We start from the raw sequence: 26,649 nt of genomic DNA on the forward strand, positions 1-26,649 counted from the left end.
TAAACATATAAACCAAGAGATTGGTGACATTGGCATCTCATTGGCGGGTTCTAACCACATGAATCGATGGCCTGCACCCAAAGAAACCTTCAGAGCAGCTTCAAGTGCAACCTTGACCCCACAACTTCAAGCTATGCTTCTGAAATTTGGCCGATATTTCCCGAATGCTAGAGAAATTATGAGGGAATAGTAAAGTTACCGGGGGGACCCCTGCGGCCGGTGGCCCTCTTCTGAATACCCCGCAGCCGCCCCGCTAGTTCTAGCAACGATATAAAACCTCAGTTGCCAGTTCAGAATAGCTCATTGACAAAGTCATTAACAGTCCATGACCGACCTTGATCAAAAGGCGAGCTCCAACAGTTTCGGTCGAGATATGTACGATGGATTGAATTAACCTGGTGGTAATACACATCTAAGATGGGAATTTGTGTATAGGGTTAAGATAATCGGCCTCATGAGCTCAGGGTGGGATGTATCTCGGCCTCCACCTAGATTTTCGGGCCGGTCCTATTTCTTTCCCAGGCCGGCTCGGGAATGGGCTAGCTCGGGCGACCGAGAAAGATGGACATCTGCCATTTAGGTCTGGGCCTTACCATCGAAAAGCCGGGGGGATTGAGCTGGTTTAAGCACCAAGGAAATAAAAAATCCACGACGCCTACTTAGATAGGTATAATCACATTTGATTTTCATTTCTTATTCTCTGCGTACCCTACATTTACTTGGTAACTAACATGTTAGTTGTAGGTACCACATAGGGATAGTTGGTTCGATTGAAACACTCAACTTTTGTTAATCGATCATCGATGCCAAATTAAGAACGTCAAACCAAAGGTACTCGTGATGATATGGTTGTCATGACTCTATCTCTGCTCTTCCCAGAAAGGTCGATCGATGCGCCGGATGAACGCTGGAGAGGAACGTTTGCATCGAGTTGCAATGGCATCGATACGAAGGAGGCCTGGGTAACACACTGGTTGGGCGCGAAGGAGGGGTAGAAACGGGGGGAACACTCACTCGCTTCAGTCTCGCTTCAGTCCTAATCATTCCGGTGTCTTTCCCGAGGAATAAGGCGTGAAGGGTCATGGGAGTTCTCAGTTGATCTTCATTCCATGTACCACCTCCTACTAAGCGTGTATTACCTCGATCCTGTGTCACGCTCCACTTGTTAGGCTCGCCGAGTAGGCTAGTACAAGCACAATTGTAAGTTCAATACATGATGTTTTGTAGGATTGCAAAGCGATCAAAGCAACAATCCTTCTTTGCTCAGTGAACTCAACACGCAGATGGTCTTGGGAGAAAGGAAAAAACCTTTTTTCAACTAAATCCCGCAACAGGTTTTGATTTGACTAAACTAATCAATGTTGGAGTTTCGCGATGTCAACTTATGAACGCTACTAATACATACATGTACATATAGTTAACTTGCATATTGATTTGCAGTACGTAGGCATGCCCTCCCCCCCCCCCTTTCCAATTCTACACTACTGATTCGTTTTCTATTTGTCCCTGTAGTGGGATGAGAGAGAGAGAGAGAGAGAGAGAGACATGGGATTATTGACGACACTGGTAGTAATCAGTCGCCTAGCGCAACTGATTGCGTGCGCGTGCATTGATACTGTGGAGCTTTCCGGCAGACTGAGCACGAGTGAAATCAGTTCGGTTAATTGCAGGGTTTAGGTGCGCGTTCAGCCTGCGTGCCTGTGTCCATCAACAGCATCTCTCTCCCGCAACCACATCGAAACTTTTGATTGCTTTAGAAAACCTAACGCCGACACGCCGCGCGGCGGGGAGAGGATAGCGAGTACTACTCTCAAGTATTCCATATCAGATAGGTTGGCGGTGAGGTACGCCTAGAACAACCCCCACACCCCTCACACACACAGCAGATCAGTTAGCGATATTGATAGCTGCCATACGATTTGTGCGTTTTGAACCGGCGTGGATCATTGATCGGTGAAGAGACTTGAGCTCTCGTCAAGAATCATTAAGTTACAAATTGCAGGGGACGCCGAATACCTCGCATGCATCTAATCAGCGTCGTTGAGTGAAGTTGTTGAGCGACTGCTGTTTCGATTTCGATAGTCATTATGGACGTTGTTATTGGCGGCACGCAGAGTACAGGCGTCCCGTTTGCGGGGTGCAGGGTGACACAGAGTACCTGCGCGTGTTTGTACCCTTGGGAACTCAGCAACTAGCCTTTGTACGCTGATGCGAATGAGCCGATGCAGGAACACCCGCCTGCCTCATTCATTCTAAAATAACGAGAGATAAGCATTTTTATCGTTCGATATTGTAAACCCGGCCAACTAGTCTCCGTGTGAGCTCCCATGATCGATTGATCATGATGCAATAGATACATGTACGTGAGCTCTGGGCGCTCAGTTAAACTAATACGAACAACCAATTGGTAGAGAATAAGCGGGCGTCCTCTTCTACTCTCACGATCGATCGCTTCACTCGCGGAGAACTACTATTACATACTCTGGAGCTGCCGAGTCAATACGAGGAGTTCCTAGGAGTAACTACCGATAAGCTGGTGATAGCTGCCAAACTGGTTCGCATTAATATATTTCTCGGCGGATTGAAAGTTAACTACCACGTGGCTCGGGGACCAATCGTTTGAATCACGGAGCTGTCGATCAAAGTACCTCACAGAATTACAGAAGGGCAAGTCTCACTTGAAGCGTCGTGGTCATGCCGTATCAGGAGTTAGCATGATATGGGGGTTATTGAACCAAAGAAGGCTGAGAAATATATTGAGCTTCGCACGGTAGTCCGTGCGTGTCCTTGACCCAACCCTGTCGATCGACTCGTCGAAACTTGGGAGGACCCTGACCTCACTTCCTGATTGCCAGTTACCTAACCTCACTTCCTGATTGCCAGTTACCTAACCTCATGAATTCACCTGCGCTATTCACCCGCAAATCCGTTAACGTGCCCACGAGACCTGGAAATTTCAGTAATGGTGCAAACGTGACTTGGTCGGACCTCGCTCGCGGCAAAGGGTATACGTATTCAACACGCGCAGTTTATACCGCGTCTGGAGAGGTGGGGATGGGAATGTGGAATTTTATATCGGTCCGTAGCTAGGTATATTACATAATAATATAGACGTTGTTGATCCCGCGCGGTTATCGGCGCTGTTGATATCGATATATATATATACCTAGTACCGATCGCGAAGGAATAATGTTTTTCCTCCCCGATGAGATAAGGTTAGGTTTCTCGGGCAATGAAGTAGAACTCTAGAAGGTACAACTAGGGTCCGGGGCCGGGATCAACAAGGCGATGTGCGAAATTCGAAATTAGTAACTGCAGGTCAGACGAGGTTATTTTAACAATTCTACAAGCTATTCTGCATAAGAGTAATCTTTATACTATGTTTCCTCTTGCCTCTTGTTGTTTGGTTAATCTGCTGCCCAGTCTTTGTTAATTCTCTACGTTCAATTTGCAATTTGGCAATTGGGCGGCTCATCCCGGGGTGACGGTTTATGGCCATAATTTGGCCAACTAGGTGATGAATAGGCGAGCTGTGCATCATCTCATGAAAATGCGTGCTTATACATAACAGTGATTCAAACCCTTTCTAAGGTTTGGGGAATACACATACGCGTTCTGCAGGTGATTCTGCAGCTATGTACCTTCATACAGTTGATAATTAATGTCGTACAAGTTTCCCTTTGGAGAATTAATTCCCGGCCGGTAGGGTAAGATGGCAGGGCCATACTCCCGGGTTTGTGCACTCGCATTACTCTAGAGTTCAGTGTTCCTGCATAGGGCTGTGTGTGCGTGGTGACGCATGCGCAGGGCAGGGCAAGTCCCAAACCTATTGGGTTGTAAAGCTTACAACAAACATCGAGACTAATTAAAGCGTTGCAAGGTGTTTTGTGAAAGTATTGTAGTGAGTAAGGATCCAATTGAAGGTTTTATAAACAATTGACGTGAATTCAACCTGTTATCTGGCCGACTACATGCAATTTTTTAATAAAAATAGCTAGATCATCGAGGAGGATTACCAGTACCTAGCTAGACCCTGCTGGATTCGTACGGCGATAGGGTTATGAGCTCGAGACGATGCTAGCTCTATACATCTACCAGCTTTGGGAGGTTAGATCTGGTCTTTTGGGTGGCTTTTATGGATATACATGTATCTATACGCACTACAATGTAGTACACATATCCCGGTACCCTTTAGCCCATGTGCATGTAGATACATGCAAATACTCTACTCGACCTCTACATACGTGCACCTAAACCAACAGTCGGACCAATACATGTATTTACTAGAAAGCTGAGATATAAACATGTAATTTGAACCATGCTTCAAACGCGGCCCCGCAAATCATATTTCATCAATGCGTTGGTGTCTACGTGTTAATTGGATGCATGGCAACTAGCGCTATCGTTAACGTCATTGACAAACCCGGTCTCCCTTCAAAATTACATGTAAGCATCACAATAAAGTTAATCTATAATGAATGACATGACCTCAGCTAGCCAGGATGTCTCGAGCTCCCTTTACTCAGCCAAAAACATCGACTGCTCCACACGGCAATACAAGAAAACCCCACGATCCTACAGCTGATTGACTCTCGAGATCTCGTCCCGAGCTTTTTGAGTATGGATATTGAAAACATTAGTGAATGGGCAGTACTCCTTGGATGATGATTGTCGCCGTTCAGCTCAGCCGATGACTACGTGTAGGTCGAGCGATTTCGCTGAATATTCCATGGGCTGATGCAGTTATTTAGGTACGCGTATGTGTCAGGTCTCCAGGAGGCTATAGGTACACAAAGCGACACTTCTCACGAACCACTTCTAACCGAGTCTCAGTTGCGGACATGACAAATTCAAAACTCTCATAAGATCGGACCCCTAAGATCTGACGTCGATTAAGCATTGAATATTGACGAGTTTCAAATACAGGCGGGGTAAATATATATCTGATGATCTCATGGGATCTACAGGCCCACAATTCCCACAAATATTCTCCGAGAGGTTTTTCTCGGGAGTCATGGATGGTTATGGACGATAAGGCTCGAGGATCAAGTCCAATATTCTCGTGTTATAAATATCAGATAGCGCTGTGATTGTAGCTTCAAATATGTTGAACCTTTCGACAAAACTATCGAATGGATCCTGGGGCTTACATACATACATACATATTAGGCTTAATCTTGATAAGGGAGTTATCATACATAATCCGCTCTTTAGGTATTAACGTTCTACTATCTTTAATTTTCCCTAACTTTGGAGCGTGCAGTAACTACTTCACCTTTACGCTCATAGAGCACCTACACCAATCGCAAAGTATGGCCATTTCATAGTGTAATAGATTCATTTTATACTCATATAAATTAAAATTCTATCGTTGAAGCTTGAATGGATTAATCGAGGTCTCTACTGCCAATCTGTGGAGTTTATTCGGGAAACTTCTCGCCTAACATTATTCTAGTAGCAAAAATTACAGACGTTTCTCAGATTGTTCATAACTTGATGATACGACCCCGGAAGAGGATATGACCTAGGTCATTACCTTTTACGATCCATGGGTCCTCGACTGGGTCCTAACACTGACCGGTCGTTACGGGTTGTGGGTAATTATTAGACGCGAATGCGAGTATTTAAGCGCCGCTAGACGCTGACCCCCGGGTAGAGTTGGGGAGTACGCGACGTCCAAGCTAATCAGTTTCCACAACTGCGCCCTATTTTAATGATCTCTCTTTCATTCGACCGGTTTTTACCTATTCTATCACTCCACAGAGCCCAAAGTAATTTGGATGTTCTGTGGATGGGAGCTGTTTGGGCGGGGTTTTGAGGGTGAATGTCGCGGAGCAGGTTAATCAGCAGCAGGGGGCGAGCGGTGACAGCCTAACTGCTGCCCAGGAGGCTGGGGAGGGAGGGGAGGGAGGGGAGGGAGGGGAGGGGGTAAAGACGAACAAACGGGGAAGGTGGGTGCTGTTTCTGGGTTCTGGAATTTCGTAGATGGCAGTTAGTTGTGGGAACATTGGGATTGAGGATGTCACAGATGCGATATTTAATCCCGAATCTAACTGTTTCTTGGCATACTCCAGCTCAGGAACCCCCGGCCATACCTACTGGATACATATCGTTATTCTTTCTTAAAAAAATACGCTCAGGAGCCCCCAAACATACCTACTGGATACATATCGCTATCTTAAAGAATATCTAGGGAAACGCGCCTCTCAGAACATATTTACTAATCATCCACAAAGTGCGATTTATAGACAGGGACGCAGAAAGGGCGCAATATAGCACAAGCTGATAAGTTGTGACCTAGTTAGAATTAAACGCAGATTATATTTCATGTCAATCAAATTGGCACGCAGTAAGTTTTCAACACTTTCAGTCTAGTCTGCGCGCGTGTATGTATCCACCTGACTTAATCGCTCGAGTAGACAATCTTCTACAGTTCTGCTTCTTCACTTATGAGAGCTCCCGGTAGTGATGAAACAAACACATGTACGATACGGGACGCAGAACTAGAGACCACGCAACCAAACGATCTCCACATCGCATCTCTGCTCATAAATTTGAATTGGGTTTATTTTTGATCTTGCCGGTTAATTGTCGCTTATCTGTGCTTTGATAGCGTCATGTGATTACAATGTACTTCCTGTGTGTACAGTTAACCAAAGCCGGAGCTCTCATGCTCAGGACGAAAAAATATTTACAACTATTTGGGGTAACACCTTTTTTTTTTTCTTTTTTCTTTTAACTGATTTTGTTCGAGGATTGGGGTATGACTGAAATGGTATTCTGAGAGCTCAGTCGACTCGCAAGTTGTTTCACAACGACTACTTTGGGGAACTAAGTTCAAATTGTGGGGACGCTGAGTTCTTTTTCTTTTCCCATGTGTTCGACCTGTAATATTTTCCATGTCAATACTACTAAGATGGGAGGGAGTGAATTAGAATATAAATCAAAATGGTTCCTTCACTTATCTTGTCTGGCCCCTCATACATATGCGGACTAGAGGATAAACTTGAATAGACCTTCACTACCACTTCCTGTGATTTACTGGTATGGTTCTAGCCTACATGACCGTCTGATATCCTCTCTTTTTCTTTTCTTCTTTAAACTAATATATATTTTTAATAGCTACATACATCGATATCCCATATCTCGGTCATTACCAAGCTTTAGCCAACACGCAATTAATATCAATCGTTATGGGCTGTGATGATTCCAATGGCATGGAGAAGGCCGGCGTGAAACCTGGGCACACCAAAAAAGAACCCTGCCTTCTCTGCAAAAAACTAATATCGGCCAGCCTGAAAACCCAGAAGTAAGATTGAATCATTCCATTGGTGCTTGATAATAGCTCTTGTCTCACAATCTCTATAGAAACCATTTGAAGCGAATGCATATCAAGCCTCTGCAATGCGGAACATGTGGCTTGTTCTTCGGTAAACGCTATGAACTCAATCGTCATTATAAGAAACTCTGCGAAGGAAAACCACCGCGACAGTTCAAAGAGGTTACAAAACATGCTATGAGTTTCGCCGAGAGTATCAATCAATGTACAAACATGAAGCAGATCAGAGAGGTTTTATTTAAGGATGGTAAAAAACGTTACGACTGTAAGGAGGAGATAGACAGTGAGCGAGGCCTTTCCTATTTCCGTTTAAACTTTTAACCTGTCATGAAATTGATATATATTGACGTAGTCAAAGACCTAGGTGATTCGATGGAGTACGACGACCTCAGCAGTAGGGACGGCGATCATGAAGTAGAAGACTCCGAGATGCAAAATGAAAGATTGGCGGATTCCGTGGACTTTAGCCCTACACCGGAATTATCCAATTATGAGGCGGAACTCGAAGGTGAGTTTGATTTATCGTTATTTTTAACCCTTAATTGCCGGCCTATTCAATCAATTACCCTCTTCAGGATCCATAACCATAACTAATATCATTGATATTCTTTGTTACTATAGACCAATACAAAAATTTTATGTCGCCTGGGCCTTGGGACCAAATACTAGGATCCATGTCCGGAGGTGGTTTTAACACTGCAGAACAGTGGAACACAGCTTTTTGTTATCCCGTTTTTGTGGAATGTTCTGATGTGTGAGAGTTTTGTTGATCAGTTTGGTGGGGAGTTGTTTGTGCGTGATCCTTTGTCAAATTTGTTGTTTTCATTAACCCGCGCATGGGGATACGTATTTCATTTGTTTTAGTCTATGTAGCTAGCCTACAATGTATCTATGCAGTACTATTACTGGTTTCAAAACATCTGGCCGGCCACTTATAATCATATGATCGTTCGTATATCTATATATATATATCAGAGCATATAACTTTGTGAGGACATTAGCCATTCGGGACCGTAAAGCTTGATGGCGAGGAATAGATCGAGGATGACAACTTGAGGATTCTTGATCTTTGGCACTCCAAGTTGGTTACTCGATTGTTCACCAAACACTGTACGTTGAACTAAAAAAATGCCCCCCTAGTACTTAGGCTGTCAGGCCGAATATATATGACTAGTGGGAATTAACTAAACATAGAAAATATGACATCAAGAACTGAGGAATTGAACATCCACTCATCATCTACTACTAGTATGTACAAAAAATCTGATATATTAGACATGTACCACGCATTGTCTGCTGCTAGTACAAAAATCCGATATATAAGACATGTACCATCCTGATAGTACATCATCTCTTTCTGAGCGCTCGATCGTGAGCGTTCACCCACCACAACTTAATTCCGTTCTTAGTTAGTTTACACGAACTATATCCGGCCTGACGGCCCAACTGAAAGAAAATGTTTCTCGTGGTCATTTTGGTATGTCTCTATGTTGACTGATTAGAATGGTTGGCGCTAGTTGGGCGGCCTAGCAGTTGACCAATTGGCTACTACGTAGCTTAATGTTAATATATAGCACTAGGATGTTATCATATACATATGTGTTTACTGAATAGGATCTTTGAAACGAGCTAGCGTCCCATAGGCCATAGCCGGCACAGATTGGTAGGTTTTGTTTGGGTCAGCTTGTCTCCAACCTACATGTAGCTAGTGTATTCATATCACTCGCAATTCCTACCGAACTACATGTTACAGCTTGTATGTAGAAGATCGAGTTGCAGCTAACATAAGTCTTGCTTTATTGTTGTAATAGCTCACGAACTCAGTTTAGTCACGAGCTAGCTGGCTTTACGGGCTACATGTGCCGGCAATCGCGCAATCCGGTACGCAGATGAATTCAAGTTGGTTATTGAAGATTGAGACCAACTTTTAATTTCCCTCGCAGACGTTGATTCTTCTTAATGTACGCTGAGATCTGGACGCGGGATCTGGTCTACATCTCAAGAACAACTAGCTGGACGCTTCGATATCTGTAGAGTTCGCGAAACACGTATATAATACCTAGTCTCTGTGGTGTTCTTAATTAATCAGAATCATCACCGACAAACATCCACGGCCTTATATTATTCATATTATAAAACAATAACTAGCCAGCTTACGACACACAATTGAACCTTCTCGAGATAGCCTCTAGTAATATTCTAGCGGTATATGGGTGCACATTAATCACAACGATATCAACCCTGAATTCAATTTATACACATACCATATCGAGTAACAGCAGTATATATATATATATACATCGTACCAAAAACAGCCCCACGCAAAATTATCCCTGGAAGCCTAGCGTAAATTAACCGACGTTACCTACAAAAAGTTCCGTCAACCTAGCTCATTGAAATGGCGATGAATTCGGAACCTGCATGTGTTGGAACATCTGCTGCTTCGAACTCACACTCATACATTTGCCCGCTTTTCATTTTCTACCAGAGCATTGGTGAGAAACCTCACAATGATTGCGTTAAGGGAAGGTTTAGCACACTCAAGCTTTTCATGTGAGTACATATACACTAGTGGCCTTAGTTATAATGGAATTGCTAACTGATAACCCGCGTATAGCCGGCACATACAAAGGTTACATCTCAAACAAATGAGATGTACTAAATGCAGTTTGCGCCTTGGGTATGATATGAATAGACACGTGAAAAACAATTGTAAGGGAAAGGATAGCTATAGAGAACCGGAGGTACCAAAGAAAGTCATCGACCTGCACAAAAGTCTTAAAGGCAAAAACTTTCAAGAAATCAAAGATATCTTGATCAAAGGCCGCGAGGTGGTGTACGACTATCAGAAAGGTTAGTCGTCATATATATGCTATCTACACTCCGTCGTCTATAAATATACTAATTAGGGATCTTTTTATATCGCCTCAAAAAGAGCCTCAATCTATCAAGATAGACGAAGACGAAGATGAAGATCCCTCCATTGAAGAAAGCGCCATCAAGACTGCCGAAGACGAAGATGAAGATCACTTCATTAAAGAAAGCGCCATAGGTTTACCATTGCCTGGTACTGCAGTATGGCGCAACGGTCAGTGGGAGTCAGAGGATCACGATATTAGTAGCCCAATTGCATATTGATATTACGGATTATCAAAAGTAATAGGACGTAACGGAACAACGAACACCGCAATATTATTGAAGGAGAATGATCTAGTACGTGTTGATCACTGGCCATGGGTCCAGAAAGCGGGGGTATTATAACGTCGGCCAGCTGGATCTGAATTAAGGAGGGAAAAGGATCTAAAATGTGGTAGAGAGTAAAGCTTGTTTGAAAATTATCTGTTGTTTACTTAATTTATTTCTTTATGTCAGTACTACAGTATATATACATACATGTACTTAGCGCGTAGTTTGCAATTTGACAAATGGATCATCAGGGTTAGGGGTATGAACACCAAGCCAAGTGATATAAACCTAGGGTTAGGGTTAGCTGGCCGGCTTGTAAAAACACGGAGTCTAAAGGAGATATACTGTTTAATTGGGAGACTATATTTCTGTGGGTTTGACAACTGAGGGTTGATAGCCATGGCAAAGGCGGGAGCTGGAGTTGGTTTTGGCACCCTACATGTACATGCATACATGTACTCTACATAGTTGTGGTGAGAAAAAATAAGTCCGAGACGTTGCTTATTTAAAAACTCCGTTTTCATAGATCAAGTTATTGCCGAACACAATTACAACCACATTACCCAGAACGGAGTTTTCGCTAAACCGGAGTTTCACGTCACAGAACCCCGTTTCGGACTGCTCCCAAACGGGCCCTATAGGGCTAATTCGTTACAGTCGAATCGGCCTATAATTATAAGGGTACCTCTTATAAGGGTATCGCCTTATAAGGGTATACGTATACACCCTATAAGGTACGACTTCGCGACATTTTTGTACCCTTATATGGCGATTCGACTGTAATACTGTGTTTTCTTCCCGGGTGAGTGGTCTTTCTCTTTAGTTGCTTTCTGGCGTTCCTCGTGTATAGGAGAAAGAAATTGTTTTCTACTTTCGGCTATCCGTATAGAAAAAAAAGAGAAAAAAAAAAACACCATATTCAATCTGTATTAGAAAACGTTTCTTACACCCTAATGGCCGCGCTTAATTGTTGATTATATATATGCATATGATTATATTGGAAACCGGCGCCACCAGCATGGGCTAGCTTGGTCATTGGCCGATTGAATAATTTTTGGTATGTATTTTTAGCGTGTGGAAGCCCACTGGCGTCCGGTCCTTCATGCATAGGGGCACGCACATATATATTTACATAGTCTGGGTCATGCATATGGTTAATCACTCGTGCGTACTTATGGAAGGGCTGTGATTGGATTGATTGATTGATTGATAGTTAATTAATAGGATTGTGATTGGGAAAGAATCTGATCGGCTCTATAGATCTAACAAATTAAAGGAAATATGTACATGATACAATCAAGTCTTTTTCTACGCTTGAAAACCAGCTTTGGTTATTGTAAGCACTAAGTACAGCGTCCGGAAGAACGTTGGTCACGTCGCGGGTACCAAAATTATAGTGGAGGATGAAGGTTGAAATTCCCATTGACCTATTATCCTTTGCGTTTTATGTGAGATCCATATGACCAATATTCCTCAGGACCTACTAGTAGTAGATTTCCCCCCGTATCCAACTGGTAAGGTCAATCAATATTGCTACACACGAGATCGAGAGACAGTATACAACTTAGCTTCAGCGCGCGTAAGTACTAGTTCCATGGATCCAGTTAATCTAGAAACAATTGAGAACAGAGCTATAGTAGGTACGCTCATTAAAGATTATAATTAGCAGCTAGCAGAGCTCTCAGGTACGCACATTATGACTAGTCAAATTGGGTTCAGTACGCCCAATTGATCACGTTCACAATCGATCGTAGGTTCGCGGAATGCATGCTATTATTTTCAAATGTTTCAAATCTCCAGCTAGGTACTACCATACTAGAGGTATTTCAGATGTTACCTTGTCATGAGTAGATGAGAACGCCGGCCTAATGTCTTTAATAAGGCTCTTAAGGAGCTCCCCAAGTGTGATTCCTCTCATCAATCATCTTCTTTTTCCTCTTTCTCTCAGTTTTTCGGTCAATCTTCTTTTCAATATCAATATACTTGGACTCATTTTTATACAAGTATGCCTTTGATCAATTGAGTAGTTTTTATTCAGTAGTTTTTACTCTACTAATGAATCTAGAAAGGTAATCAATGGCTGTTCTTACTTACCCTTGCGTGTACGGTGAGAAATCTCAAGATCCGAACTACAAATGCAAAAACATTCGGAAGAGTCCGAAGCTTTTACGGTATTTTCTCCATGTAATATAACATATTATTGGGTCCGTGTTACTGACTGTCTACATGAATTAAGTCGGCACATAAGGAGAGAACATCTCAAGCACTTGTATTGCAGTCAATGTTTCAAGCGGTTTGGGAATAAGTTCGAGAGAGACAGGCACACAAAATTAGAACGTGCATGCGAAAGATCTAGAGCCAAACCAGAAGCACCGGTCCCGCAATATGTCATTGAGCTGGCGAGTAAATTTAATGCCTGCAAATTTCAAGATTGGAATAATCTTTTGTTTAAAAACGGGAAACCTATATATGATTATCAAGGTAAGCTGCCATAACTGTCAATATCTTGTTCACACCCTTCAACTAAGGATTTGTTGATCAATTAATTAAAACTACATATAGACCCGCAAAACTGCGCAGAAACACACGACAGCACTGGCAACATGAGCATTATCTCTTCTCCGGAAACCGGACGTACTTCAGAATATGATCACCCCAACGAACCGAGTCTCAGTACTGTCGGCCACCAGCACATGAACCTTAACTATGGCCACTCAATAGTTAATGGGCATGCAGAGCTAGCTCGCCCTAATGGAATTTCCATCGCAAGTACCGGCGCCTCCCTGGTGGAATACCCTGTCCATTCTACCGCCGAAGCCGCCAGTTTCTATGACCCCGACTCTTCCCTGGAAGACTGTCCTGAAGAACCCTCCACCTCTGATGATGATGTCGATGATTACGATAATGAGGTCGATGGTGAATTCGAATCGGACACCGAGCCTACCATCGAAGCCACCGGTTTCCCTGAGAGCCCAGCCTCCGGTGGTGATGTATGCGAATTGGATTGCACTACGTCCACTACCGAAACTATGGATTTCTGTGACTTTGACCCTTCTCTAGGGAAATACGCTGATCTTACTCCTGAAGACGCCGGTTTCAGTGACTTTGACCTTTCCCCGGGTGACAATTCTGAGAAACCAGTCCCCGATGATGTAAATATGTGGAATGACTTTGATGATCTTCCTGAAGCACCTATCGATTCCGCGGTGGTTGAACCCTCCCCAGAGAATAACGTTACAGAGCAAGCTTCTGTAGTTCCCTATTCTATGGACATGGATCGATGGGATGGTCCCGTCGAACAGAAACCGCTTGTTGATACGGATATTCCTATGGACACTTCTCTAGACAATATCTACAACAATACGTATCATGGACATGGGCTCAGAACCGAGATTTTTACAGTGCCAGTTAGATCCTCCGAAGGTCTACCATATTCAGATAACGCGTTCTACTCCGAGGACAACTCCGATAATATTGGCCAGTTTCATAATGACACCAACGCGGGAGTCAGCCCTAAAGACCTGATTCGAAATTATTGGTGATAGGCCCTTCATGAGAGAAGATTTAGCTTATGTGCTAAATGTATAAATGTAGGGCCGCCGGATAGTGATTCAGTGCGTTGGGGATTTTGGGGATTTTGGGGATGTTTTGTGAAGGTGGTGGAGCGAATTTTGCTTTTGCGTTCTTTTTCTTCTTCCTATACAAGCTTGAAACTACTCTCACCTTTTCCTTTTGGTCTTTCCTATATTTCCAACCTACAAGATGGTGAAACTACTCTCGTTTTTTTTCTTTCGCATATCGATCTAAAAAATAGCAAAATTTCCCTCTTTGTTTTTATTTCCTATACCGAACTGCACAGCTTAAAACTGCCCTCGTTTTCTTTTCGTTCTGCAATGTTTATGTCTCGCAATGTTTCATGTCTTTCTTTGATTTCATGCATATATGGCCGTCAATGACCACCAAAAAAATGTCTTTTATCTATCAAATCTCGATTACATATTTTTCTTTTATATAACTGGATATATATGGTTTGAACTGGTTCGGATCCAGTATCATGGCTATTTAAATGAAAATAAAGTGTCGAAATCTCTCCAATAGTTATTTCCGTATTGTGCTCTGATCATGTCTAGATCTGGCCATGTCACTAGAACGCAAACTATATATGACCAAATATTAATAATTATACCCGCCAATCTCATACCACATCTGAATACCATAAAAGTTTTGATCTAGGAACTTTTTAGTACAAGGATCCGGACATGTGAAGATCTATATATACCTACATGTACAGTACCGTAGTTAAACATATCTACGTCACAAGCCATCACTCGGTCAATCGGTACATCTCGGAAGTGCCTTTTATGCATATATGCCCAATACCGCAAGGTCTCGGGAATAACGAATTTAATTGGACCAGGAATGTTTTCCTCCGGATTGGTCAGATTGGTGCTGAACCTCAATCCCCGTAACATTCAGTTGGCTCGACCACTGAGAGTGCAGCTTTCCAAAAAGAAACGTAACCGGCCACCAGTACTAATCACTTTAACCGTAGCCTTGCTTACATATAACTTTGCTAGAAGTACCGCTCTATGTGCTATGTTGTTTGGCTGGGCCTAGTATTATGAAAACAGCTGTAATTCGACCGTGTGCTTTGGGGTGGTTGATAATAGCCCCAAACCCTCTAAGTTATAACAAATTCATTACGTAATAGCTATAAAGATATACTTTTGAGAACCCTTTGGTTTTGACCCTCGGCATATGCATTCTTGTTCTTCAACGACGATCGCGACGAAGTAATTTTAATCATAAGCGATCACTCGCTCCAGCATAAGGTATGCCAATAAAAAAATAATATATCGATCAGCTCTATATCCAATTGCAAGATAAAATCCATTAAGAGCACACTTAGCCTAAATATCATTATCTTTTTATCATGCGTGGAAACGAGGAGAAGAAAAGCACCGTGGTACAAAATTTTGGTGCAGATTGTGTAAGTAACACAAATTAGCTGTGAAGTCTTCATTAATTGTGTAAATCGCCTTTTTATGGAGTCCAATTGTGTTAATAACACATAAAAAGTGTGTAGAAATTTCGAAACACAATGAAAATGTGTAAATCTCTGACTTAGAAATTTTGAGATTTTTGTCAATCAGTTACACAATTCTATTGTGTTCGCAATATTTCAATAAACCTCTTTTTTAAAAATCGATTTTTATTTATATTTATTTATTATTTTTATTATTTTTGTTTATTATTTTTATCTTATCTGACGGGTTTCTAAAGCTCAATTACTTAGGATGATATGTAAATTGTTCTATAGCTCAAATTGTTAATTCACACCTAGTAGTATACTCACCCCAATAAGGTCGGATGTTCAATTTTGTCCAAAGTCATTTTTACTTTTATATTCGGTTTTATGCCAGTAACACAAGTCTATAGTGTCAAAAACACAGTATAACCACAGTTTACATGTGTCAAGAACACAATTCCAACACACAAGAATTGTGTTTTTCTACACATTTTTGACACATTTTTGACACATCGAAATAGTGCTATAGACACAGTTCCAGCACAGTTCCAGCACAGTTCCAGCACATTTTCGACACATTGGCACATTTTCGACACAGCACGCAATTGCACAAAACCCCGGTGTTTTAATGCATTATTATTAGCACATTTTGGTTGTGTTACTAACACCATAACACGACACATACGAATTGTGTTACTAACACAAGCAAATTTGTACCCTGGTGAAAGTAGATCGACAGTATTACAGGCAATACTTAGCCCTAGGCACTTGTAGCCTTCCGATGTTGACTTCATGTTTTATTTGTATGTTCGATTGGTTAGTGCCCTGCCTTGCTTCTTTTTTTTGTTCTTCTCCTAGATCCTGCCGTCTAGTTGCTCTCTTGTGATTGGCTCTTTGGAGTCTTAAATATTTATTCCTTTCATTGGCTGCTGATGCCCTCCACCACGCGCATAAACGTCTTCCGTTTATATAATCCATACGCCAGCATTAAATCCCACCGGCCTTCCTTCACACATCCCAGTAGAAACATCTACCTATCACCCCAGCGAGGCACTCCTGTATGACCAGAGCTTGCGATGGTATAACCGTACCGACCACCGGAACCCCGTCCACGGATTCATGAACCAGGTCCGGCTTTATGAGACTCTGCACGCCTTTGCATAAAGGCTCGAGCGAGAAGTTCTAATCGTGGGGTTCGGCCCGGCGTGACCGTGAGTTGTGCTACATGTGCGGCGGGTGAGTATGGGCGGCGGGCGCTTTGGATTTTGGGATGCAGGATGCCGGGCTGTTGTATTGAAGGGTGTAATGTGGTTGTTGTTTTCTGCGCTCTTTACTACCTGTTCTAGATCTTATTACTGTGTCAATTGAAAAGTTAGTTGTCCTTGTTGGAGCTTCTTCCTTCTACTCCTGCAGTCTCGATCTCTTCTGTCTCTACTCCGAATTACAGTTATAGTACAGAGAGATCCATTTGATGAGAGGTGTAAATATTGTGGCTGGCTGCTATATATATTAGAGGGGAGAATCCTTCGTCTCTGGCTCTCTCCCCAGCTCTTTATCATCGGTCATTAGTTGGTTACCTACATGTGTTTCAAAAGACCATACACGCCTCAGTGTACGTACCCCAGCTACCCGCACACCTAGCCGAGCCCATTGCAACTGAGCGAACAAAATCACGAAAGCGAAACACCCATTTACGATTAGGTGCACGTACGTACGGCCGGCCCCAAGATGAGAAGAGCCTGCAACGTCCCCTACTCTAGAGTATTTCACATCCTCGGTTCGTCCGCCTATGAGATAAGTTTTACATCACCCTTGTATACAGAACGCATACCTTGTGGAAAAGAGCCTTCCTTGCACGTACCAAGAGCGCGACTTATGCAAACATCGAAAAACGTTTCCCTGCACATGTTGATCTGAGTGCTGGTTGGTAGGATCTGCTGCCTGCGCTAACTACTGTTGAATGGGCACTAGTACCAAAGTAGGTTGCTACAACAAAACATACCCTGCCGTGGTACCAGTACATACTGGACATGAGCGCTCTACTCTAGCCAGACAAAGCACCTAAAATATTCAGAGTAGAGTACCTACATGGTATATACTGAGCTCTCTGGTGTCGCTATCGATAAAACAATCACTATCAAGATTCCTACATGCATTGCAAATTGCAGTTGAGCTCTCCTTAAGCTTATCGCTCGTATCCGTCCGTCTCCATTGAGATCGCAACCGGCACGTACTCTTGTACCTGAGGGCTGAACTGCATAAGTACCTGCTTTCTACGCAGGCACCGAAAAAAAAAAAAAAACCTGCAGGCACAATCCATCCATCCATCCATCCATCGGATGCAAGCCCCCCATCTGACGCCATCTATGTAAAGAGTAGAGCAACGCCACATGTGCTCCTGCACGTTTGCTTTTCTTGTTCCAGCCTCAGCTCAGGTACGACTTTACGTGCATGCCAGTGCAGGAACGGGATCCGTAACGAGTAACGAGTAGGAGATGTCCACGCCTTCGAGAAAAAAACCTTGGTAGGGTGCGTCGGTTCAATTGTAAGACAATTGCAGCACGTCCCCTCTTCTCTCTCTCCGAGCGCCCAGTGGGATCGCGAGGAGAGAACAAAAAAAATTCCGTCTGTCGGCACTTTGGATGAGAAAGGGTGGTGATGATGGCGAGATACATTCATATTATGTATATCGTGCATTATATGAATGTATATGGCGCCTACTTGTACTTACCATCTCACGATCAGGCACTGTCCATGCTGCTCTGGCTCTGGGTCGGTGTTTCCACCTGTTTGCGCATCGCAATTTCAATCACTTCAAACTGAATCACAACTTACGACCTGACAAAGAAAGCCGCGGGATATGGGCCTGAGAATAGAATAATTGATTTACATTTCCTCTTCATTTCCCCAATTTCCCCTCCCCGCGGCCGGCGCAGTCAGAATTGCCCATTGGAGATCAATCATACATACCGCCCAGTGGAGTCAAAGCAGAAGAACGTACACACGCCTGAACACATACTACATACGGTCCTGTAAGCATGTAAGTATGTATATTGGAATCCAGCCAGAAACAGGTCCTCGGCGTATGGATGCGGAAATTCAACTATATCCAAGCCAAGGCAGGCAATCGGAAGGTTAATAACGTGGCAAGGGAATCCTCGTATCTGCGCAGAGAAAAGAGAAAACGCGGCATTTCCTAGCTGCATGGCCTGGCACGGGAAGTGAAGCAGTCAGCTTGTTTAGTTTTTCCAGGTACATGTAGGTACACACATGTACACATGTGTAGGTCGAGAAGCATTTGGGTCTGTCTGGAAGGCCGGGTGCTTGAAGTGAACCCATGGGGTAATACGTGGTGCGGGCACCTTCCCTTGGCCATGGTACCAGCTGCATTGCGCTGCCAGATACAATTTCAGGTTTGTAGACGAGTTAGACAAGTCCGGTACCGAACATGAGGACGATCAGCTGGAAGGGCGGAATATATAAGAACGAATATCCTCCCAATCCCTCACCCCTTTCTCGCTTCAAGCTATCAAACTGGTATCTCTCGCTAGCTAACAAAGCCTCACACTCCTTACAATCATCTTCAATTCTCCGCCAGTTATCCTTAACAAAATGCTTTTCTCATACTACACACAGCTCCTGGCGGCTTCAACTGCCATGTTGATTGGTGGTGCCCTGGCTACATCTGACTATCACCCGTAAGTAAATCCTTGCCATTACCCATTACCCATTACCCATTGCCCCATTGCCCCATTGCCCCATTGCCGCAGGTTCCCTGCCTCTGATCATATTATATTGGTTCGATTAATTAATCTAACGATACAACCATAGAGTGCCAACCTCCACCGACGTCACGACAACCATCACAACCACCGTAAGAACCACCGTGACCTCCATCTCCATTACCACAGCGACTAGCACCCGTAGTGTCCCCTGCCCCACCGGCGAGGCCGGCGTGATGAACGTAAGTTCCTTTTCTCGATATTCACTTCACCACCTATAACCCAACCCATACTAACATACTCCACCAGTTCGATGACCTCAAAACCGACGGCATCTCCGCCCTCCCACTCGAGTACCAGGACTTCAAATTCGCTGGCTCCGACGGCTGGCAATACTTCTCGAACATCTCATACCCAGCCAACAGCACTGAGCTTCGCAGCATTGGCAGCGCCCCCAACGCCATTCTCTCCCGCTCGTACGGGCTCGTGTCCTTCGGCTCCGAGGACCGCGGGTTCTCGTTCGACCTGACGTCTGTTTCGTTCTTTGCCTTCACGGCCAAGGAGGCGACAACCGCCAACACGACGCAGACACTGCTAGTGGAGATTGAGGTTCTGAGGGCGGACACTTCGACCGATGTGTACTATCTCCATACGCAGAATGGTGCTCTGAATGCTACGGCGGCGGCAGAGAAGGTTGAGTTGGCGCACATTGGCGACTTTGCGGACTTGGTGGATGTGTCGGTTGCGGTGTGGCAGAGCTTTGATAACAGCACGAGGGAGGGCAACCCGGCGGCCTTTGTGCTCGATGATATTGCGTATGTCAAGAGGCCGGAGTGCGCTTCTGAGGAGGAGGAGGATGTCGATGCTCCGGTTGTTTAAGTTGCTTCTGGCCTACTTACTACTCTAGTCCGATCGCAAGCCGGGTTTGAGAGGTCTTTTGGCTTTGTTTATTTTTTTATATAGACTTGCATTTACATAGATGGGGCTGGGATATCTTGGTGTTCTTCTTTTTTTATTCTTTCTTTCTTTCTCTTCGATCCTTCCTTCCATTCTTTTTTTTATTCCTTCTTTTGGTGCTCAGCACAAAATACCCTCTTTCAAAACCTTTTTACTTCTTTGTCGATAGTTTTTATTTTTATTTTTATTTTTTGGGCCCTTAAAATCAAGGTCGCGTCCAAATTCAAGTCCAGGTCCAAGTTCAAGTTCAAGTGCATCTGCCATCTGCCATCTGCATCTGCTGCTGTTGCTGTTACTGCTGCCCAGCTGTCAAAAAGATGGGCAGCAGCGAAACCACGTAAAATGAACTAGACACTGTCTCACTCGGCCCATAGGAGAGACCTCTGCCCCTGAATATCTCTTGGCATTCTGCACGCACAGAGCCCAGTGATCGATCACCCGTATGGATCTCCCGCACATTTACAACGTGGTGGGCAACACATTAAGCCTTCTAATCTTGGGTATGTAGGGCTGGGCTGGGCTCACCATGTCTTGATGTAAACGGTAGTGGCGTGCGGTCGTTGCGGTAATTTGTGTGGGTGGGTTGTCATTTCGGGTCTGCTCGTTATGCATGCCTTAGCTAGTCTAGTCAGCTCTAGTCTATTACCTGGTCTACATAAGAAGTAGCTACTGGCTAATTAGGGGGGAGGGATGGGGGTTCCAGTGTTATTTTTATAATGGCGAACAGTGCTCAGAGTTCTGGAAGCTTTGTGGGGGTGATCCATCCGGGACATGATCTGCTACTAACTACTGGCTGGGCGGAGATAAGGTGATTGAGATTCTCGTGGTATTTTCGTTGGTTGCACATATATACCTAGCTAGCTACTCTAGTCGACGTCTGAAGAGTATCGGAGATAAGGTGGCTCTCATATGTGCTATTATTTATCTAGTGATGGGTGTTTCTACGAAACGTGCTTCGCTTGGTCAATGAGTGATCATTAGTGATTCGGAAACTTTAAAATCGCCGCCGTTGTCGTCAAAGTTCAGTCGGTGCGGGATCCAATGAGCTATGACTTTTACCATAGCTTGATCAATCTCCCTATATTCCTATAGCTATGCGTAAAACCTCAGGTAATCGCAATGATATGTTACCATAGTAGACCATAGAGCACTTTACATTCGTCTCTGGAGAAATCTCCGGTGCGAAACTCATTCGCCGGTGATGCTCCGTAATTTCAATAGCATCATGATAGTCAGTCTTGAGATTAGTCCCGTCAGTTCTAGTTTCGAAAGACGGTTAGCTTTGTGGATCGTTATTTAGTAAATGACAGATACTAGGACGGTTTATGTGTAGTGTTGCTGTAGCTCATTAGCTTAACATATGTCCAGATCCTCGTTCGCACAGGTGAAATAGTATGTATTTCTTTCTGTTTGTTTCGTATTTGGGGTAGTCACCAAAGAGTTGATCATGAGAGGAGAAGGACTAGGGGTTGGTGATAAATCGATGTTCTGTGTTAGAGAAAGGTAAACACTGGCATGTGTGGGGACAAGAACGTCGTGAATCGTGCCCGTGTGTGGAGAAACCTAGCTAGCTCCCCGTGGCCCCCCCTAAATTACACTCAACGGTGTTATCTGTGTCTTATAAGCACTATATAGGTGACGCCAGTTAATTAACACCCGAACTTATAGATTGACACTAACCTATTAACTCTGTCCTGCAGTAATACATAGGGTTTTGAATGCATGAAATGGGAGGCGAGGGGAAACCGCCCGTTCAATATACGGCGTGAGCTAATTAATAGTAATGTACTCTACTCTTGTCTCCAAATATCCGTGATATCAATGAATCTCTTGGAGTTTATGCATGTAGGATGGATGCTACAGCATCGACATGAGCGACAGCACGATGGTTCAACATATTATTCTGACGTGTTTTGTTGTTGACCTCGTGCTCGATCGATAGAGAGCTGTTAAGACGGCGGGTATTTGGTAATGGTTAAGGTGCTTAGCGATGGGTAGATGGCCTAGTGGTGAAGACAAAAGAGTGATCTGTGTCACGGTAGAAAATAAGTTAGGGCGTAATTTGGAAGTATCTAGCCAACGGTAATTGTCTTTCTCGATCGCACAATATATCTGACTTCTTTATAGTTGCCCGTTATATATCGATCCCGATTCGCGCGAGCAAAGCTTTTAGTGAAGGGGACACTAAAAGTTGATCGGGTTATGTAAAGAGATGCCATGAATTATTTAACTAGTCAGTTTCTTTGTCGGGACCAGAACCAAGTGACTTAACTGTCTCGTCCTCGTCTTACGTTTTCAACACATCCGACCTTTGGATTGCGAGTGATATCTTGTGCAAGGATCACCACACACTCATACCGGGAAACGCAATCAACTTGTAATATTTAAACCAGGTATAATGATCGGCTTCCAACTCTCTATTGTAGTTATGAATACATTTAAGTACGCCTCCATGCTTAATATATACCCAAGCCACTCTATTGGATGTGTACTAGAATCGAGAAAGAGGAAGAGAAGTGACTTTAAAAATTGTGTTTGTCGACCCGACTACAGTATGACCGGACCGACCAGTACCTATAACTCACACACATAGCGTCTTTATGAATCAGGCGATACGCATCATGAAACCGTGCTCTATATTTGGAGCCGTATTGGTTTGTTAGGAGCTGAGTGATATCTCATGCTTAAATATCAAATTCGGCCCCCGCGGGTTCAACTTTTATGGATCATTTTCGTTGAGTCCTTTATGCTCGTAATATAACGAAAACTCGCTATATTGAGCGATTTTATATACTACAGGAACCACCAAACATCACATATCACTATGTGTTAGTAATCTGCCGAGAAATGTAGATCACAAGAAGCAAGCTAACACTTGTATATAGATATATCTTCACACTACTCGTAGGCAATCCTATGCAAAGAGGATGGGAATATATACATGTATCTACTAAGCAAATAGTATATGCACACTTATATTTATATTCACTATGCTTTTGGCCTCACTCAAATATTTCTGATCCACAGACTACGGAAGAGTGCACAATATGAGTGACATCAGTAGGTCTTTCTATCGTATGCATTGTCAACCCCTCCCATGAAGGTCTTACGGCAGAATCTTCACGATATGTATGCGGATGCCCCTCATCGACAAAATAATTCGCCATGACTCATCTCTAGTTAGCCTATAAGAATTGAATATTGACCTTCGCAGCAAGGCATCTACTTGTAGCTTAGATAGTCTTTTATAATTGGTAATGTATAATAACTCAGTGCCAGTATGTTAATCGTGTCTCGATATATTACGTCTATCACCTATAGCGAATATCCCCTTCACGAAAATTAATCACCAGTTCACGCCTAAAATGCTGCGAAATTGATGCGGAAACCCTAACCCTGTTGGATCAGGGTTGTATCGACCAACGGTCACCAACAAAAGGTTTGCGGATGTGATATCAAAACAGGATCTTGATAGGAACGATCGTTTGATGAATAGTTGGAGCTGTTTGAATAATTGATCCGGTATGGTGTTTCCCTATGGTGCACTATGGAGAGGGAGTGTGAGAGACTCCTATGTTTAGTCCAAAGGGCTGTATAGGAGATAAGTACTATGTACATGTATGTAGAGTATGTGCATACATATACGAAGACATGCGGAAGAATACCTTAGAGGATATCGTAGAAATACTGAAAGGCCAGTATATCAGTATATAGAGCTATAATATAGCAGCCTCGGATGAATCCTAATACCTTTATATACCCGTTTATCGGATTAGATAGCGTGACTTAGTGTTTTGGGAACCAAGTCAAATTCTCGTCTATCATAGGTATAGCTACTGTATGTACTCACCTTTAAATCTTTAAATACACACTACTGTTTAGTTTATCGGGGGACCCACATAGGTAGTGAGATCTGTCCTGATACCGATGGAAGTCATGGTTACACAGAATGGCCCCTACCAGGATATATATTGGCATGACCCGTCCCAGTCTTCAAGGAAATGGGGGACAGCGCCGTATCATGTGGCGCAAAACCGCGAGCAGGCGGGGAAAGGCCAAATCCACTCCAAGGCTCGCTTGTTGCGGTTGTGCTGTCTCTCGGTCCGCTCGGGAAGTGAACCCTTCTCTACCTAAAAGTTCGAACAACGTACATAACCAGCCAGTGTCATGATTTGTTTTTTCAATCCCAGGTAATATCTCGGCGGACAAAACAGTACCATCAGCCGATTCTTCGGGAGAGGATTACCGACCAATTGAAAGCGAAACTCTCTTTGACCTAGTATGTACCGTCATTCCCATACAGTACCGTATCTTATGGAAGCAAGGATGTACGCGATACGAACGGTACAACATACTCTAGCGACTGCACGCAGACGGCACGGGATTTGGCGCCGCAGTATATACTCTACCTGGGTAAGAAAAAAAGGGCGGTCAGCCTGTTACCGGTACCGGCAAACTCAAACCGATATCGAGTGTGAAAGCGATGGAATATGCAACGAACCAATCAGTGCATTAATTTACCCGGGGTTTGAGGTTGAAACCCGATTTTTACACTCCCAATCCTCTTCCGAAGAAAAGGGTCAGATGTAGAGATGGATGCAAGTTAATCGGCCACTTCACACCCGTCACTCAAACTTGTGCCCTATCGGAGTTTTCAACCGGAAGTTAGTTACAGTACTGTATGCAGCAACTTGGAGTAAAGTACTTGCTGCCCATTTGCAACCTGTTCTAGGTAGAGTGCTCTACTACTGTGTTATCCAAAGGACGGAAGCTCAGCTGTCCGAGAAAAATTGCATCGGCAGATTCCAAATTGTGCATCTAGGCATGTACGCACTCTAGAGCGATGGCGTTCAGCTGCTGCTCTGGATCAAGGAAGATATAACGAGTGAGGATTTTCCAGCCGAGCCTGAGTTAGCAAGGAAAATATACCATCTTGAGATCGCAGTTATTTCGTGGTAGAGGGTGATGAGTACATATACGTTACCCCAAGCCCAGAGAGATGGTGACGGAATAGGTTCTCGAGTATCACCGGCCAGGGCGAATAATGTGATGTGTCGTCCGAGGGAGCTCGGGAAAATCAATCGAACTCGCCCTTGTGCTGGATTGTTATTTGCCACGATTTTGGTTCTCCATCGCTTAGCTGGTCTGCTGGGAAGTTCCCTGTGCCTTCTATGCGAGCTATCGTCGGACCGAATACATATCAAACAGTTGGTGGACTGGGCAACTAGGTTGTTTGCGCTGCCCTAGGGCGTTCAACAACTGACTAGTTTTAGAGAATCCCGGAACAGTGTGTCTATGAGACTCGCATGATATATAAGCCATCCTTTTTTGCACAAAGGATTTTTAATGCTTGGTGGTTAGAACAGAGAGCACTAGCGAAGCCGGACCCGTGTTGGCCAAATGTTGAAGGGTTTGGTGTTATATGTAAGGTTTTATGAAGTTCACTTGTTGGCTCATGATCAGTTCTGGGCACCCTGGACCGTACAAGTACTGGGGGTATGTATTTATTTATGTATCGCCGAACGCCCCCAGAAACCCCAGGTGGAGGATTTATACGGTGGGGATATACCTAGCAAGTCCACACAAGCAAGTCCACACAAAAACGCAAAGTTCCGATCCAGACCCCACACGCATTTACAGTCGCAACTCGATATGCCGGAACTCAATACACCGGATCCCTTGCTGTCCCGTACGAGATCCTCTGAGAATATTATTTTTCCTACTGCAAAATCAATTTGCTATCCCGGATTTTTGCTATCCCGTACGAAATCCTTAGAATCTTGGCAATCCGGCATATCGAGTTGCAACTGTAAGTCAAAGAACCTGGCTGGACAACAAAGAATTTACATATACACCCGTATACTTATATAATATATGGCTACTTACTCTACGTACCCTGTAGTACTACGATAACCATGCATATACCTACCGCGGTACATGTACCTACACGCTCCGAGGGTGCAGCGTATTTTTCCATTCCCTCGCACACACTCCCGGCCGCGAACGAGAGAAGGGGATTCTGGTAAATAATATCTCTGCTCCTGGCGTTTAAGCAGAAGCTTTTGAATCCAGCTGCTCACGTGGCGCGCCAATCTAACCCCCACTTGCTTTGCTCTTAATAGGTTCGATCCCTCCTATATTCGCCTACCCTGAGTGCATAGGCGCGGGGTAAGCGTTGAGTGATGGGTGGTAGTAAATTAATGACCCACTGTTAACAGTTGCCAGCCTGCCTAGAGGATATAAAGCTCTATCGCACCTCTCCTGAATTGTCCTCTAATAAAACCCACACCAGCCGACAAACCAACCAACCAACTCACCACCACCCTAGGCGCAAAGGTATATATCTCAGTTTACCTATCACGATCATCTGCAAACCTCCGAAATCTCTTAATTCGCCAAAAAGAAAAAAAAAAAAA

The 26,649-nt window shown here is 43.8% G+C and overlaps 4 protein-coding genes across 4 annotated transcripts; all 4 read left to right on the forward strand.

The window, feature by feature from the left end:
* Window positions 1-7,193: 7,193 nt before the first annotated feature.
* H6S33_004486 (uncharacterized protein) lies at window positions 7,194-8,097 on the forward strand (the record flags this gene model as incomplete). Its single annotated transcript, XM_044835852.1, has 4 exons — window positions 7,194-7,309; window positions 7,369-7,622; window positions 7,692-7,847; window positions 7,961-8,097. 4 exons carry the CDS (start codon window positions 7,194-7,196, stop codon window positions 8,095-8,097), a joined length of 663 nt encoding a protein of 220 aa, XP_044691224.1.
* A 1,640-nt stretch (window positions 8,098-9,737) lies between these two features.
* Window positions 9,738-10,477, forward strand: H6S33_004487 (uncharacterized protein; the record flags this gene model as incomplete). Its single annotated transcript, XM_044835853.1, has 3 exons — window positions 9,738-9,892; window positions 9,957-10,192; window positions 10,275-10,477. 3 exons carry the CDS (start codon window positions 9,738-9,740, stop codon window positions 10,475-10,477), a joined length of 594 nt encoding a protein of 197 aa, XP_044691225.1.
* Window positions 10,478-13,128: 2,651 nt separating this feature from the next.
* Window positions 13,129-14,067, forward strand: H6S33_004488 (uncharacterized protein; the record flags this gene model as incomplete). Its single annotated transcript, XM_044835854.1, has 1 exon — window positions 13,129-14,067. One exon carries the CDS (start codon window positions 13,129-13,131, stop codon window positions 14,065-14,067), a length of 939 nt encoding a protein of 312 aa, XP_044691226.1.
* Window positions 14,068-19,166: 5,099 nt separating this feature from the next.
* On the forward strand, window positions 19,167-20,155 carry H6S33_004489 (uncharacterized protein; the record flags this gene model as incomplete). The annotated part of the gene is made up of 3 exons (XM_044835855.1): window positions 19,167-19,252; window positions 19,386-19,518; window positions 19,586-20,155. 3 exons carry the CDS (start codon window positions 19,167-19,169, stop codon window positions 20,153-20,155), a joined length of 789 nt encoding a protein of 262 aa, XP_044691227.1.
* Between the last annotated feature and the right edge of the window lie 6,494 nt (window positions 20,156-26,649).

Source organism: Morchella sextelata, assembly GCF_020137385.1.
Source record: "Morchella sextelata strain SCLS chromosome Unknown scls_17, whole genome shotgun sequence".
NCBI lineage: Eukaryota > Fungi > Ascomycota > Pezizomycetes > Pezizales > Morchellaceae > Morchella > Morchella sextelata.